At 52.5% G+C, this 14,704-nt stretch overlaps 1 protein-coding gene across 3 annotated transcripts in view; it reads right to left on the bottom strand.

The window, feature by feature from the left end:
* Positions 1–297: 297 nt before the first annotated feature.
* The window catches only part of ADRB2 (adrenoceptor beta 2), a 28,465-nt gene continuing 14,058 nt past the window's right edge, over positions 298–14,704 (bottom strand). For 2 of the 3 annotated variants that reach the window (XR_005957039.1, XM_041489954.1), the window contains one exon: positions 298–3,541. Coding sequence is in view for 1 of the 3 variants with exons in the window: in XM_041489954.1 (XP_041345888.1) it covers positions 3,507–3,541 (35 nt within the window). In the remaining 2 variants the exon portion in view is untranslated. Of the gene's footprint in view, positions 3,542–11,987; positions 12,385–14,704 lie in introns of those variants that run through there. The other variant, XR_005957040.1, reaches the window with a different exon arrangement.

Here is a 14,704-nt window from a genome sequence, read left to right as displayed (position 1 = left end):
CCTCGGTGTGTTTGGTGCCTCCTCCTCCTGCAGCCCCACACCCAGCGCCCAGCTCCACTCCAGCCTGGTCCCACAGCCCATTCCCAGCTGGAGTTTTTGGCACCCATCACCCCCCAGCAGCAGCAATCCCTGCCCCTGCACTCTGTGTTTGAGTCCCCCCGGTTTTCCTGACTGCATCCAGCCTCTCCCTCGGCTGCCACAGCCCCTCCCAAAGTGCCCTGGCATTTCTGTGTTCCCACCAGCCAGGGGCAGCCCATCCCTCTGGTGCCAGCTAGGAAAAAGAAGAGTGGGAAGAGCAGCACTTTCCATTCTTTATTAGTGGGAACAGTTTGTTCGGTGACAGGAGCAGAGCTGGGAGCCTCCAGCTGCACCCAGAGCTCCCCAGGGCAGCCCCCCGTGTGCCCCCAGCCCCTGCAGCTCTCCTGCCATGCAGGGCTGCAGCTCCAGCCCGTGGAGGGCATTCCCAGGCAGGGCAGAGCACAGTTCCCATTCCCAGTGGGAAAACTGGAGCATCCCCACTGCCAGAGCTCAGGCTGGGCTTTGCTGAGCTGGGCCTTGGCCCAGCACTTGTCCCTACCAGGGATTGCTCCCCATGGGATCACAGAGTCCTGGAATGGTTTTGGTTGGGAGGGACATTAAAGATAATTTAATTCATTAAAGATTGTTTAATTCATTAAAGATCATTTAATTCCCACCCCTGCCATGGGCAGGGACACTTTCCACTATCCCATGTGGCTCCAAGCCCTGTTCAACCTGGCCTTGGGCACTTCCAGGGATGGGGCAGCCACAGCTTTTCTGGGAAATCCATTCCAGGGCCTCCCCACCCTCACAGGGAAGGATTTCTTCCTGATATTTTGGGATACGAGTGCTCAGTGTCAACACTGATCCCTTTTGGCTCCGTTTGCCCCTTCCCTGCACCCCAAACGAGGGAGGGAGCAGCAGCTGGGCACTGCCAGGGTTTGGATTCTCATTTTAATGACCTGGCACAGCAGCTGGGCACTGCCAGGGTTTGGATTCTCATTAATGACCTGGAACAGCAGCTGGGCACTGCCAGGGTTTGGATTCTCATTTTAATGACCTGGCACAGCAGCTGGGCACTGCCAGGGTTTGGATTCTCATTTTAATGACCTGGCACAGCAGCTGGGCACTGCCAGGGGCTGCTCCAGGGCTGGGTTTGGATTCTCATTAATGACCAGCTCAGCACAGGGAACAGCAGCAATCAGGGAGCCAGGGAGGGTCTTGGAAGGGGAAGAGGAGCCCTGGTGAGGTGGCAGGAGAACATGAACAGCAGGTGCTTGAGGAGCAGCACGAGGGGAAATGGAATGAAGTTTCCAGGAGCAAACGCAGGTGGGAAACTCCCAGCAGCTCCTGCTGTGGAGCACGGAGCCACCTCCCAGGGGACAGCACAATAACCCCGGGGTCAGGGCACTCAGAAATAGATCCAGCAGAGGATGGAATCCCTGGAGCAAGCCTGAAGGGGCAGGCAGATGGATTTGGACAGCTCTGTAAGGCAGGTCCCTGCCTTTGGGCTGGCAAATGATTGAAGTTCATCCCTTCCTCTCCTGTACCTGCTCTGGCACATCAGGGACTGGGGAGAAAGAGAACTGCCACAACCCCAGGCATGTCCCTAACCTGCAAACAGACCAAGGACTATGTTTCCAGTACAGAATAAGGGACTGGAGCCAGCCAGGAGTCTTCTGAGGAACAGGTTTTGGGTGGGAAATATCTTCCTTCAGCAGGTTTGGACTAAGCCTTGGCAGGGCTCTTCAGAGGGAAGGGACAAATCAGATTCTCCTAGGGCAGCTGGGAGCTGTGCCAAGGGATTTCAGGGTATCCTGAAAGCTGTGGGAGAGCAGCAGGGCACCTGAGAGCCCCCCAGGTGAGCAATTCTCATGGCCCTGCACAAAGAAAGTCAGGATAGAGGGGCACTGCTGAGCTCCTGCAGCCTCTGTCCTTCCCAGCAAAGCTCTGCCCAGCTGAAGATTTATTTCCAGCTGGGGTGGGAATGAAATGCTCTTAGTCCTTGAAAGATCCAAATTGCATTGAGACCAGCATTCCTGGTCTCAGTTTTCTTCTTCCCTTGTGTGCCCAACCCCTGTCCATTGAATCCTAGAGTGGAAGGACCTTAAAGCTCACCCAGCTCCACCCCTTGCCATGGGCAGGGACACCTTCCACCACTCCAGGGTGCTCAGAGCTCCATCCACCCATCCTTGGACACCTCCAGGGATGGGACATCCTTTTCAGATCTTACTGAACCACAGGGTGGGTTTGCTTGGAAAGAACCTCAAAACCCACCAAGTCCAACCCCCCCAGCACAGCAGGACACCTGCACCAGGAGTTGTCCCTGTGTCCTGCCCCTCTGCTCAGTGCCCTCACACAGGCTGGCTGTTTGTGGGGAGGGGGCTCCTTTAGCAGCTTCACATCAAGCAGCGAGATAATAAATAAATAAATAGGATTGCACTGGAGGGAAAAGGTTCTGCAGCTGGAAGCCCGAGAGGGAAGGTCTGAGATGGGGCTCCCACAGTTCAGTACCAGCACGTCCTGCCCAGGTCTGGGAGCAGCTCAGTGACCACAGAGCTGCAGCTGGGCCAGCACCTGCCACTTCAAGGTTTTTTATGGTTTTCAGCCAGTTTTTCCTGCTGTTTTCTGCCTGAGGCCACAAGTCCCTCCATCTCTTTCTCTGCTCAGTGAGTTTTCCACAATCCAAAGTCAGGAGCTCGGTTTGCTCCTTCCCACAGCTGCAGGAGAGGGATGGATGTCCTGCCATGTTCTGAGCCTCAGGTGGGAAATCTTGGCTCCCAAGGGTGGCTGGTCCTGCTGAAATGTGACTTCCTGCAAGGAAAAGGATTGCCAGGTCCCAGCCTTTCCAAGGCAGGACAGTTGGAGATTTTTTTGGAGCAAGGAGAGAACAAAGGCCCCATTCCTGCCCTGTGCCAATCCTTCTGCTCCTTGGTGACACTCAGGGCCCCCGTGCTCTCTAGAGGAGAAGAGGTAGACAGAGAAGACACCAGAAGGAGAAACAAGCACAGAATAAATCAGAGGAATCTTCCACGCTCCTCTCTCTTGGTCTTGGACAGATTCTTGTTTCCCCTGGATCCCCACCCAGCAGGTGGACAGGCTGCCATCAGCACGTCCTGCTGGGCTCCTGACCTGGCTGTGCCTCTTCCAAAACCAGCTGGAGACCCTGCTGCTCCCTTTTGGAAAGGCTTTTCCAAGGGAAAAAAACCCTCGGCACCATTTGTCATGCTTTGGACATCCCCTCCTTCAGTTCCTGTGGCTTCCTGGTGTCCTCCAAGGCTCTCAGAGCCTCTCCTGGTCCCTTGGTTGTCCTTGCCCGGCTTCTCCTGGAGGTGCTGCGTGGTGGGTGATGGGTTGGGATGAGGACCTTAGCCAGGGCAGTCACTTCCCACAGCGTGCCCTGGCTCAGGGAAGCGAGGCCGTGCTCCCACTCCATCTCTGCAGAGCCCTCACGAGCTCAGGGTGGTGAGGAACAGAGGCTGGCTCATTCAGCTCTCCACCATTCCTGGACATCCAGGGATCTCTGTGGGGAACAAAGAGAAAGGAAAAGAGCGTTAATTTAGCATGGAGAGGTTGGGATAGAGGAGGGATTCAGATGCCAAAGCCAGGAGAGAGATTAAACCTCTTTCCTTGATTGTGGAGATATGAAATGACTGACAGGTCAGATGAAAAAATGGGAAATTAATTCAGAGATAGAGAAAGGAACAAGTACAGAATATGCCAGTGTTTTTATTTTCTGGAAGTGATATTTTTTAATAAGGGCATGTAAAAGATTATCATCTGTGTGTGTAGGAGAAGAAAACAGCTTTAAAGCCAAAAAGGATCTGCAGAGAGGGAAAAAAACCCCCATATCTGTTCTTTGGGAACACAATGCCTCTCTCAGAAGAATTCTGGGTATCCAAACTGGAGTTGTATTTCTTGTGCAAATCAAGGATGAAGTTCCAACGTGACAGGGATGACTTGCACCAGAGTCCCTTGCCAGCATCTCTTTAAAAACATTTTTTGTACTCCATCTGCCCTGCCAAGTGTGTTTATCCCTCCTTCCTTCCTTCCTTGCTCCCTTCTTCCCTTCCTTCTTCATTCCCAATCTGTGCCAGGGCCTCTCCACCCTCTCAGGGAAGAATTTCTTCCCAACATTCCACCTCTGTTGATTTGAAGCTGTTCCCCCTTGTCCTGTCCCTACAATTCCCGAGGAAAAGTGGAAATCTTGCAGATCATGAGCTCTTTAGAAAATCCCTGTGTGAAATAATCCCAGCTCTGCAATTCCAGCAATTTCCACAGGCAGCAATCCCCCAGGGGACCAAGGAGCAGCGGATTGTCCAGGGTGGACAATCCCCCCAGCCATGAGGGATGGATGAGGCAAGCTGTGACTTTGAGCACTGTGGAATGCTGAGCACGCTGGAGTTTTTCCAGAACAAATCTGGAAACTCGGAGTGAAGCTCCTCTGCCCTTTTTGATCAGCTGGGAGCCCGAGGCTTCTTCTGCAGCAATCCTATAGATGGTGCTTGTCAGCTTCCAAGGAAACCTGAACCCTTCCCAGAGCTCCCAGGGCAGAGCCACCTGTGGGGTTCAAGTGGGAAGGAAAAGGGGATACTCCAAAATAATTCCATTTCTGTGTTCAGGAAATGGAGCCACAGAGCTCAGCAAGGCTCCGTGTCCAGCTCTGCATCCCTCACCACTGGGGTTTGATTGCTGCTGTTGTAATTAGAGAGTTTTGCTCATTGTGGTGGTGCTGCTCATCACCCCCATCCCTCCAGGGCTGAGATCCTGGTTTGGCTTTTCCCAGGAAAACAAAGGAAGTCGATGTTTCTGGATATCTTACACAAGATGATCACAATAGTGACTTTGTGGTGTTCCACATCCAAGCCATACAGTCTGACAGGACACAGAAGTGCAAAGCCCTCATCCTGCTGCCCCATTGGATCAGCTTCCCACCCAATCTCCAGTTTCCATGGCAATAATCCCAGTTTGGTTTCCCTCCTGGCAAACTCCACCATGAGCAGAGTCATTCAGTGAGAACCAAATGGGTGGGAAAATTGGGACAATGTCCTGTTACCTCTCACTGCACCTCCATGGGCACCTTCCAGCTGAGAGAGGCTCCTCCAGGTGACTCTCAGAAGGTCCCAGGTCCAGCCTGAGGTCACCCTCAGGTCACCCAGGTCACCCACTGCTTCTGGACCTTGAAAGCAGCTGTGCCACACACGACTGCCTCTCGCCCTGGGTGACCCAAACCACTCTGGGCCATTAAAAAAGTCACTTATGAGCAATTAAGAGTTGGCCAGGTGCCACCAGCAGAGGGGTGTAAATCACCCTGTGTCCAGTGGTATTTATGGGACCAGGCTGGCAGGCCCTGAGGTGGCCACTGGGCTCTCTAGCTTCCCTAAAAGCAGCCAGCAGAATTCCAGACACTCTTTTGCAAAGTCTCTTTAGAGCTGTTTGGGGAGCCCTACAGCTTCAAGAGGAAATATCCACTTCATATCCGTAATTATCACTATTAATATCCAAGAGGGAATATCCACAGAGAGCTTAAACCCACAGGCTGCGGGCTGGAGCCATGGCAGAGAGGGGCCAGCACCTCTTTTACATTCCTTCACTTCCAGTCCTTTAAAAATAAGTCAGGAAACCTAGAAAAACAAGTGAGGATTAACACCCTGATTGCTGCCTTCAACAACTTCTTGGGTCCTCTTGGAGAAGGAAAGTGCAGCCAAGAGCAGCATTCCCACCCCTCCAGACCAGCTCTTGTCACCTTTTCCAGGGGCAGCTCCTCCACTGGGATCTCCAGTGCCTCCGTGGATATCTGCTGGTGGCACCAGGGTGTGAGGGCACCGCTGCCTTGCTCTCCATCACCATCCCAACACCAAAGGGTGGGATTCATCCCTGTGGGGCTCTCCTGGAAGAGGGTCAGCCAATGGGAATAATCATTTTACACAGGATTTATCCTTCCTTTCATTGAGGAGCTCTTTGAGGCCCAAACTGTGCTGAAGCTGCAACTCATTTCCCTCAACTATTGTGGAAAGGGTGATAAAGTTCTGGAATGGCTGCCCAGGGAGGTGGTGCAGTCACCATCCCTGGGTGTGTTTAACAAAGCCTGGATGTGGCTCTGGGTGCCAGGGTTTAGTTGAGCTGTTGGGGCTGGGTTGGACTCCATGGTTTTGAAGGTCTCTTCCAACCCAGTGATTCTGTGAATTCTGTGACTGTGTGTGCTTCTGAGAATTCTGTGAATTCTGTGATTGTGTGTGATTCTGTGAATTCTGTGAATTCTGTGATTCTGTGACTGTGTGTGATTCTGTGAATTCTGTGAATTCTGTGATTGCGTGTGATTCTGTGAATTCTGTGAATCAGTTCCAGCAAAATCCATGGAATTGCTCTGCCATCAGCCCGGCATCCCAGAGCAAGCCCTGCCTTGCTGCTCAGTCCCAGGACACGCTGAGCCCGAGCTCCTTTGCAGTAAATCAGCAGCACGACTCCGAAATAAAGGAATCAAACTCCCCTTCTCAATTCCAGCACGGCGCAGACGTCAGCGCGGCCATCCCGCGTTTATCCTCGTGTCACTGAGAGAGGATTTAGCCCTCCCTGATTTATTCCCCTGTAAAAGCGAGGTGCAGGGGGAGCGGGGTTTGCAGCTTGTCCAGGCCCTGATGGGAGGCAGGGCAGCCCAAACGGTGGCATAATCCCAAGAATCTTTATTTATGGGCTCCAGGCAGGAGCGCGCGCAGAGGGAGCGGGGTTGGGAGATGGCAGCTGGAATAAACAGCACAGCCCTTCTCCCAAACATCTGCCTCGTAAAAGCACAAAATCAGATGTTGTCCTGGAATGCTGCTGGCTGCTCCCAGTGACATGGACGGAGCACAGCTCGCCTGACCCCTTCCAACATTTCCTCTGCCCTGGGAGCTGAATTCCTCAAGGTTCACAAGGCAAAGCTTAATACTGAAAACAGAAGTTGGCTGAGGAAACCTTGCAGCCTCTGGTCCTGAGCGGCGCCTGGTCACCTGTGGGAATCTTGGATTCAGCAGGATGGATCAGCCACATCCCACAAAGCCAGGGATGCACAGCCCTGTTAACAACTTCCCAGCGGGAATCCTCTCCTTTACATTCCCTTCTTTTGGTTCAGGACAGTCCTCAGAGAGGTGGAAGCCTGATGATGATGTTTTTGGTCATTAGTCCTAATTAATCCCAGGCTCAAGGACAGCCATTGCACCGGGTGGAGAGCTGATGAGAAAGTCAGAATTCCCTTTCCAGTCAATGGGAATGGATTGCTGCCACAGAGTCACGGCAGGAGCTTGAAATGGCTCCCAGGGGACATTTCCTAAAGGGTCAAGGAGAGGATGAAGAGGAAAACAAATTCCCTGTGGATTGTCTTAGTGCTCTACACTAAGTGGTTTTGCAAATCAGCAGGAACAGCAGTGACAGGACAGGGGGAATGGCTTCAGACTGAAAGGGAATAGGGTTAGATGGGATTTTGGGAAGAAATCCTTCCCTGGGAGGGTGGGCAGGCCCTGGCACAGTGCCCAGAGCAGCTGTGGCTGCCCCTGGATCCCTGGAAGTGCCCAAGGCCAGTATGGATGAGACTTGGAACAACCTGGGCTAGTGGAAGCTACCCCTGCCCATGGCAGGGGTGGAATGAGATGATTTTTAAGGTCCCTTTCAAGCCAGACCATTCTGGGAGTCTCTGATTCCATACATTTTATATTTGCTTCACTCCATTTGAACGCTGTACCCTGGGAAATCTCCACGGGAGCTGGATGTCCATGGACATGGAGCTCTCTGCAAGGCAGCTGAGCAGCTCCTCCCCAAGCAATCCAAGGATTCAGGGTGGAATGAGGGCAGAGCAAGACAGAATTTCCTGCTCCAGCCCTCCAGGAACCAGGAAAATCTGCCAGCCTTGCCCTGCACAGTCTGCACCTCCACGGGGGTCTCACAACCCAGTCAAGCCTGGCACAGCTCCTCTCCAGACTGTCCCCCTTTCCTTTCCTGCCTCTCCAAGCTTTCCTTGGAAACTCCTGCTATTTTATCCTGTTTCTGCAACCTGTCATCCCCCATTTGCCAACAGCTCCTCCTGGAACATTTAAACAGCATCTGCTCCAAGTGCAGGGTGTGAGAGGAATCCCGGGGCTCAGCAACAGGAGAGGAACCATCAGGTGCTCCTGCACAGCTCAAGGGAAAAGAAAAACCTGTGAATACCTCACAAGAAGCCAAGGTGTAGCATAAAAAACAACCCCAGAGTGTCCCAATCCCAGAATTTAGTCTGGTTTATGATCCCTTTTATCTAGGAAAGGAAAAATTCCAGCTCACCCCTTCCAGTTTGCTGTGCCAAGCCCAGCTGGGCTTTTGGTCCAGCAGCCACAAAGCCAAACTGGGACACAAATTCCCAGTTATTTCTTAGCACATGTCCAGCTTTCCCCATGAGCCAGGCACCAAATTAACGCCACATCTCTAATGCTGGCTGTGGTATCAAACTTCTCTGAAGATCCAAGTGCTCTGTGCCCTTAGCCCCCACTGCAGGAGCTCCCAGCACTGGGATATCACTCAAACCTCCCTGAGTGAAAATCCCTGGCTCCCACGCTGCTGCAGTCCCATTCCTAAACACCAAACCTGGATTTTCATCTCCTTTGCTGAGAAATAATGTCCCCATCAAGTGATGGGTTTGAAGGACTTCTTTTTTTCCAAGTACCTCTGGAAAGCAGCCAGGTTGGGAACAGCTGCAAAGCAACATCTGTCATCCCATTTCCCTTGTCCCAGCTTTTTGAGGGTTTTTTCCTTCTGTTCAGTTTTGGGGAAGTGGAAGGACACTGATTGCTTTGGGTCTTGTGGGGTTTTTGAATCACTGAACAGACTGAATATTGTTCCCAACAGAAGGAGCAGGGGTAGAATCATGGAATGACTGGGGCTGGAAGGGACCTTAAAATCACCCAGTGCCACCCCTGCCATGGCAGGGACACCTTCCACTGTGCCAGGCTGCTCCAAACCCTGTCCAACCTTGCCTTGGGCACTGCCAGGGATGGGGCAGCCCTCTCAGGGAAGGATTTAATCCCAAAATCCCATCTAAACCAATGCAGGCAATGCTTTCCCCTTGCTTTGTGGTACTGTAATTTCCTTTTCTTGGAGTGATGCCAGCAGAGTGTAGACTTGTCCCTAAGCCTGGCTTACACCCAATTTCCTCTGCAGATATTCCAACTAACACAGGGCTTAAACCCAAGCCAAACAAGTTAACAATGGGCAGAACAACCTTCTCCATGCAGGAACAGATCCCCTCCTCCAGCTGCCTTTGGGCTGCACCCAAAGGAAGATCTGGGATGGAATTTTGAATTTTCCACCTGCCTTTGGTCTGCACACAAAGGAAGATCTGGGATGGAATTTTGAATTCTCCACCTGCCTTTGGTCTGCACACAAGGGAAGATCTGGGATGGAATTTTGGAATTCTCCACCTGCCTTTGGGCTCCTCACAAGGGAAGATCTGAGATGGAATTTTGGAATTCTCCACCTGCCTTTGGGCTCCTCACAAGGGAAGATCTGAGATGGAATTTTGAATTCTCCTCTCCACCTGCTTTGACTCCACACAAAGGGAGATCTGGGATGGGATTTCAGCTCCCTCCTGCCACAATCCAAGCCCAAAGCTCTGAGCAAGCTGCTCTCCCTGGCCCTGCTGTGAGCAGGGGATTCTGCTGGGATGTTGGGATGATCTCCAGGGTTCCCTCCCAGTTCCTGCAGCCCTGTGAAACCCAGAGGCAGGAGCACTGCTGTGTGCCAGGCTCAGGAGGCCACGGAACTCCAAAAGCATGGAGACACCACCAAATCCTCCCAAGAAAAGAGCCAGCAGTGATCCTCCAGATGGGAAAGAGCCAGGGATCTGACAGAAGTGGGATTATCAGCAGGTGCCTGTGAATGCCTGGAGGGGATCCACACCAAAAACATCCCACATTTTAAGAAAGCAGCGTTTGTGGACATTTGGATTCCAGCAGTGAAAATCCTTCCCCAGACTTGGCGTCATCGCTTGTGGAATTCAGCCCTGAACTCTGATTTCCTCTGACTGCTCCGAGGATTTCTTGGAAAACTTGTAAATGGATTTGGGGTGGTCAGTTTGATTGTTTTATGCAAAATATCTCAGTGTCAGGGGGAAATGCAGAAGGATTTGTGTTCTAGGAAGTCCAACAGAGCCTGGAAAATGAGTGCTCAGCCAGGGCTTTGCTTCCTAGCACAAAAACCAGGGATATCCTCTCCATCTGCTCGTGCTGCTGTCTCCCACCTGAAGATGAGAAGAAAATCTTCTCTTGAAGCCTGAGCAGCGTGTTCTGCCCCTCAGAAATTCTCTTCTCAAGGTGGAGCATCCATCATCTCTCCTTCCCATCCCCTCCTCACAGAACTTCATGGATTCAAACTCCATGGATTCAAGCTGTCCCTCTTTCTCCCTTCCCACTGGAGTAACCCCAGAGCAAACACATTTATTTCAGCCTGGAGGAATGGCAATTCTTGCACTCGTGGTTAAATCGCTGGATTTTGGAGGATGCTGCTCCTGGGGAGTTTCATGGATCTTCCATCCATTAAGTCAGTGACAAGCAGGTCAGAAATGCACAATTACAGAGGGCAGGGAGAGGGACAGAGCCCCAGCCGGCCTCTTGTGCAACACATCCCCACTAACTGCTTCCAAAGCCGCTCCAGAGCTTAAGCCTCATCCCCAAAATCACCTCGGGCAATCGCTCACTCAGCACTAGCTGCTACTCAGTGAGAGTAAATCCCGATTTTTTTTTTTTCCCCCTGATTCTTCTCACCCACATCAAAGGGTGGAGCACAGGAGCCGTGCCAGGGCCTGGTAAACACTCCCAGGGATGAACCGGTGAGGAAAAGGCTCCAGCACGGTTGGGCTCACACCAAGTTTGGCTCAGCAAAGCCCAGCTGGGCTGGCAGCAGGGTGCTGATGCTATCGCAGGCAGACACAACACCCAGCAGCCAGGCAGGGCCAGGCTCCCAGGGCTGTTTACCCATCACACCTGGGCAAACACAGCCTGTTTTCCCAGAGCCCAGCTCCTGTCGCCCTGATTTTTTAAGTTTTTCTAAGCCTTCTGATGTTTACGTTCTTGTAGCGAACTTTCTCACACGCTTTATGTAAATCACTTATTGCTTTGTGCTCTTTTGTGGAGGAGGAGAGGTTTGATGGACTGCTGGTTTGTCCAGTGTCATTGGAGGGGTTGCACTGTCACCCTCCAGTCCACTGAGTCACTTTTGGAAATCTGTAAATGTTGGAGCCAGCAATTAAAAGTGCCTTTTTCACCTCGAGAGAGCAGCGTGTCCACATGGTATTATTTCCTGTGACAGCACCAGGGCTGGGCTCTCCTGCTCTGCTCCCTGGCAAGCCCCTTCTGCAGGGCCTGAGCAAATGGTTGGCATCTGCCAGGGAGATATAAAAAGCTTTCTCTGCGGGATGGAGCTGGGCTGGTGCTGATCTCATGGCTCCAAGTCACGGTGACCTGCTGCACTTGATGGATGCAGCCCTTCCTCCCTGCCCCTGCCAGCAGCAGCACTGGGGTGGCCTTTTCCACCCTTTCCAGGGCAAATCCCAGCTCACAGCACAGCAGCCAGCCCAGCCTGTCCTCCTGACCCCCAGAGATGGGGCTGGAAATGAGACACACACTCCTTGCAAAGGAAAAGTGCAGGGATGTGCCAAAATGGCAAGGGGAGGATGCTAAGGGGACATAAGGGTTTCATTTTGGTCGCTCATTTACTGTAATTTCCCTCTTTAGGAAGGTTGAGAAGCTCAGCTGTCACCTGAAACCTCATTTGGAAATGGGTGGTCCCAAGACTTGTAGGAATGGGAGGAGTGTCCAAGGAGCTCACTACATCCCTCTGAGGGTCTGATATGGGAGATTTTCAGGCGTGTTTTATTTTAAATCAGCTTCACAGTTATGACAGCACTGAAATCTGAAGGACCCCCGCTTTTTACAGAGCTGGGTGACATTGTCTGGTTCCTCCACACCTGGCCCTGTGGTTCCAGGGTTCACTGCAAAGGCAGGAGGACAGAGCAGGGCTCAGGATCACATAAAATGCCCAAAAACTCCTGTGCTGTGCAATGAGAGAGTGGGTTTTGTGCACAGAAATCAGTAAGAGGGCTGTGGGAATGATAACTGAGCTTCCCATAAATTACTGGAAGCCAAACTTCAATGAATTCCATGTAAGGAAGATGAAAGGAGGAGCGGGTGGGATTTATTCAGCTCCACACATTTATTCAGCTCCATGATTCTCACCTCCAAAACCAGTCCAGCAGCCCTTTAATCCCTCAGCAGCTCATCTGGAGATTGCCTCTATTATTAACAACAAAGTGCTCATTATTCCCATCACCATCCTTTGAAGGAGCCGTGGATGGGGTGAGGATTCCTGTGGGGAGAAGCGGGGTGGGGCAGGAGACACAGATTTAGGAGGTGATGTTCCTCTGCCTTGTCCCAGACTCTTCTATCCAAGGAAGAAGTGGACACCCCTTCCTTCTGCAAAGACACAGCCTGAAAAATTTCCAGGCCACTTCTGAGCAGGATAAACCATCCCTGGGTCTGCACTAGAGCAGAGAATCCCTTCAGAAATTAATAAATTTCTCTTATTGATTGTAACAAAAAGGAATTGGAACTCCTGGCTAAACCCACAGGGGATTTATTTCCTCGAGCAAAGCCCCAGCACAGACCTGGCTTGGCTGTTCCTAGAATTAACATTTGTGCAGGAATTGCCATTCTCAGCCTGCACTGTCCAGCCCCATTTGCATTGATGCAATCCTTTCTCCACTCCCCAGAACTGAGGCACCCTCGGATGAATCACCCCAGGGGAGGAGGAAAGCTGCTGCAAACACAACCTGTTCCATCAGGGCAGGAGGAGGAAGACAATTCAGCAGGTGCTCGAGGTTAATGGAGCAAGCTGGCAGGGGCTGCAGTCACTTCTAGGTTAGGATTACTCAAGATCGAAAAAAATACAACATAAAATGGTTTTCTACTGCTGCCAGGCATGGATTGCGTGTTGGGAGTGAAGGATTGTGTCTGATCCTTTGGGGCTGCAGCTCTGAGTCTCATCCCCTCTGTGATCTGGAAGATCTGGTGGCAGCTGTCTCACAGCCACCCTCAAACACAGCAGAGAAGGGTTTCATCCTAAAAAAATACAACATAAAATGGTTTTCTGCTACTGCCAGGCATGGATTGCACTTTGGGAGTGAAGGATTTTGGGCTCCAGCTCTGAATCTCATCCCCTCTGTGATCTGGAAGATCTCGTTGTCTCACAGCTACCCCCAAAAGCAGCAAAGGTCCTGCCAGGGGGCAGGGGCAGGAGGCAGTAGCAGGTCCTGGCAGGTGGCAGTTCCTGATAGGGGGCAGTGTCAGGTCCTGGCAGGGGGCAGTGTCAGGTCCTGGCAGGGGCAGTGGCAGGGGCAGGGGGCAGTGGCAGGTCCTGGCAGGTGGCAGTTCCTGATAGGGAGCTGTGGCAGGTCCTGGTAGGTCCTGGCAGGGGGCAGTTCCTGGCAGGAGGCAGTGGCAGGGGCAGGGGGCAGTGGCAGGTCCTGATCCTGGCAGGTGGCAGTGTCAGGACCTGGCAGGGGCAGTGGCAGGTCCTGGCAGGTGGCAGTTCCTGATAGGGGGCTGTGGCAGGTCCTGGTAGGTCCTGGCAGGGGGCAGTTCCTGGCAGGAGGCAGTGGCAGGGGCAGGGGGCAGTGGCAGGTCCTGGCAGGTGGCAGTGGCAGGTCCTGGCAGGGGCAGTGTCAGGTCCTGGCAGGTGGCAGTGTCAGGTCCTGGCAGGGGCCGTGGCAGGTGGCACGGGCTGGGCTGTGAGTCACCAGGGCACAGGGCTGTTTCTAATCTGGGCCCTGCTGTTTGTCAGCACGGAGCAGGGTGACACCTTCACGCTGCCTTTCTCTCTTCCTGCCACTGACAAGCCTCAGACAGGACTGAGGTTTTGAGGAGTCACACAGAAAGCCTGGAGGGACATTTTGGTCTTTCTGAGTCCCGTGTGTGGCAGCAGCAGCACAATCCCTGCCCAGGCAGCTGCTTTCCAGGGCTGCACACGGACACAGGACAGACATCCCCATCTCCAAGGGCTCCTGTTAATTATGACACTCAAGGGTTCCTCACTTAGCATGTGTTTTTTCTCTAAAACTTGATTTTTCTTGCAATAATTTGTGGGCTGGGTAATGAATAGAACAAACGCCTGAAAAATGTAACAATGCATGTTGAAAATCATCTGAATTTTGCAATGCCTAATCAAGGTAATCTTTCTTCAGGGGAAGAAAAACCTATTCCATTATTAACAAAGGATCTATTTCAGAAGGGTCCCATTGAAAAATGGACATTTGGACCATGGTTTACTGCCCTAATTCAGCCAGGGTCCCTCCCAGGCCCCCATCCCGTGGGAGGTCTGGAATTCCCTGGGGCACAGTGAGCTGTGGGCCCCTCCACTCATCCTCTGGGGCTGCCCATGGATCAGCCACCTCAGCAAAGTGACAGTGACAGTGACAGTGACAGCTCGTGTTCCCAGGGGCACTGGGAATAGCAGGGCCACAGCCCTGGTCACACGGCAGCAGAGGTGACAACGCTGACCTGTCCCTTCCAAACACACCACAGCTCCTGCCTGGCATTGTGGAGACCCCAGGATGACAAATAAAGAGCAAATTAAGACCAGCAAAACCCCTGGGAGCGACGCTGATGCCAAAGCTCAGCAGCACCCCAGG

This window comes from Pyrgilauda ruficollis, unplaced genomic scaffold (genome assembly GCF_017590135.1).
Source record: "Pyrgilauda ruficollis isolate IOZ18807 unplaced genomic scaffold, ASM1759013v1 scaffold97, whole genome shotgun sequence".
Taxonomy (NCBI): domain Eukaryota; kingdom Metazoa; phylum Chordata; class Aves; order Passeriformes; family Passeridae; genus Pyrgilauda; species Pyrgilauda ruficollis.
The sequence above is the reverse complement of the archived record's forward strand: the minus strand, read 5'-3'. Positions and strand labels throughout refer to the sequence as shown.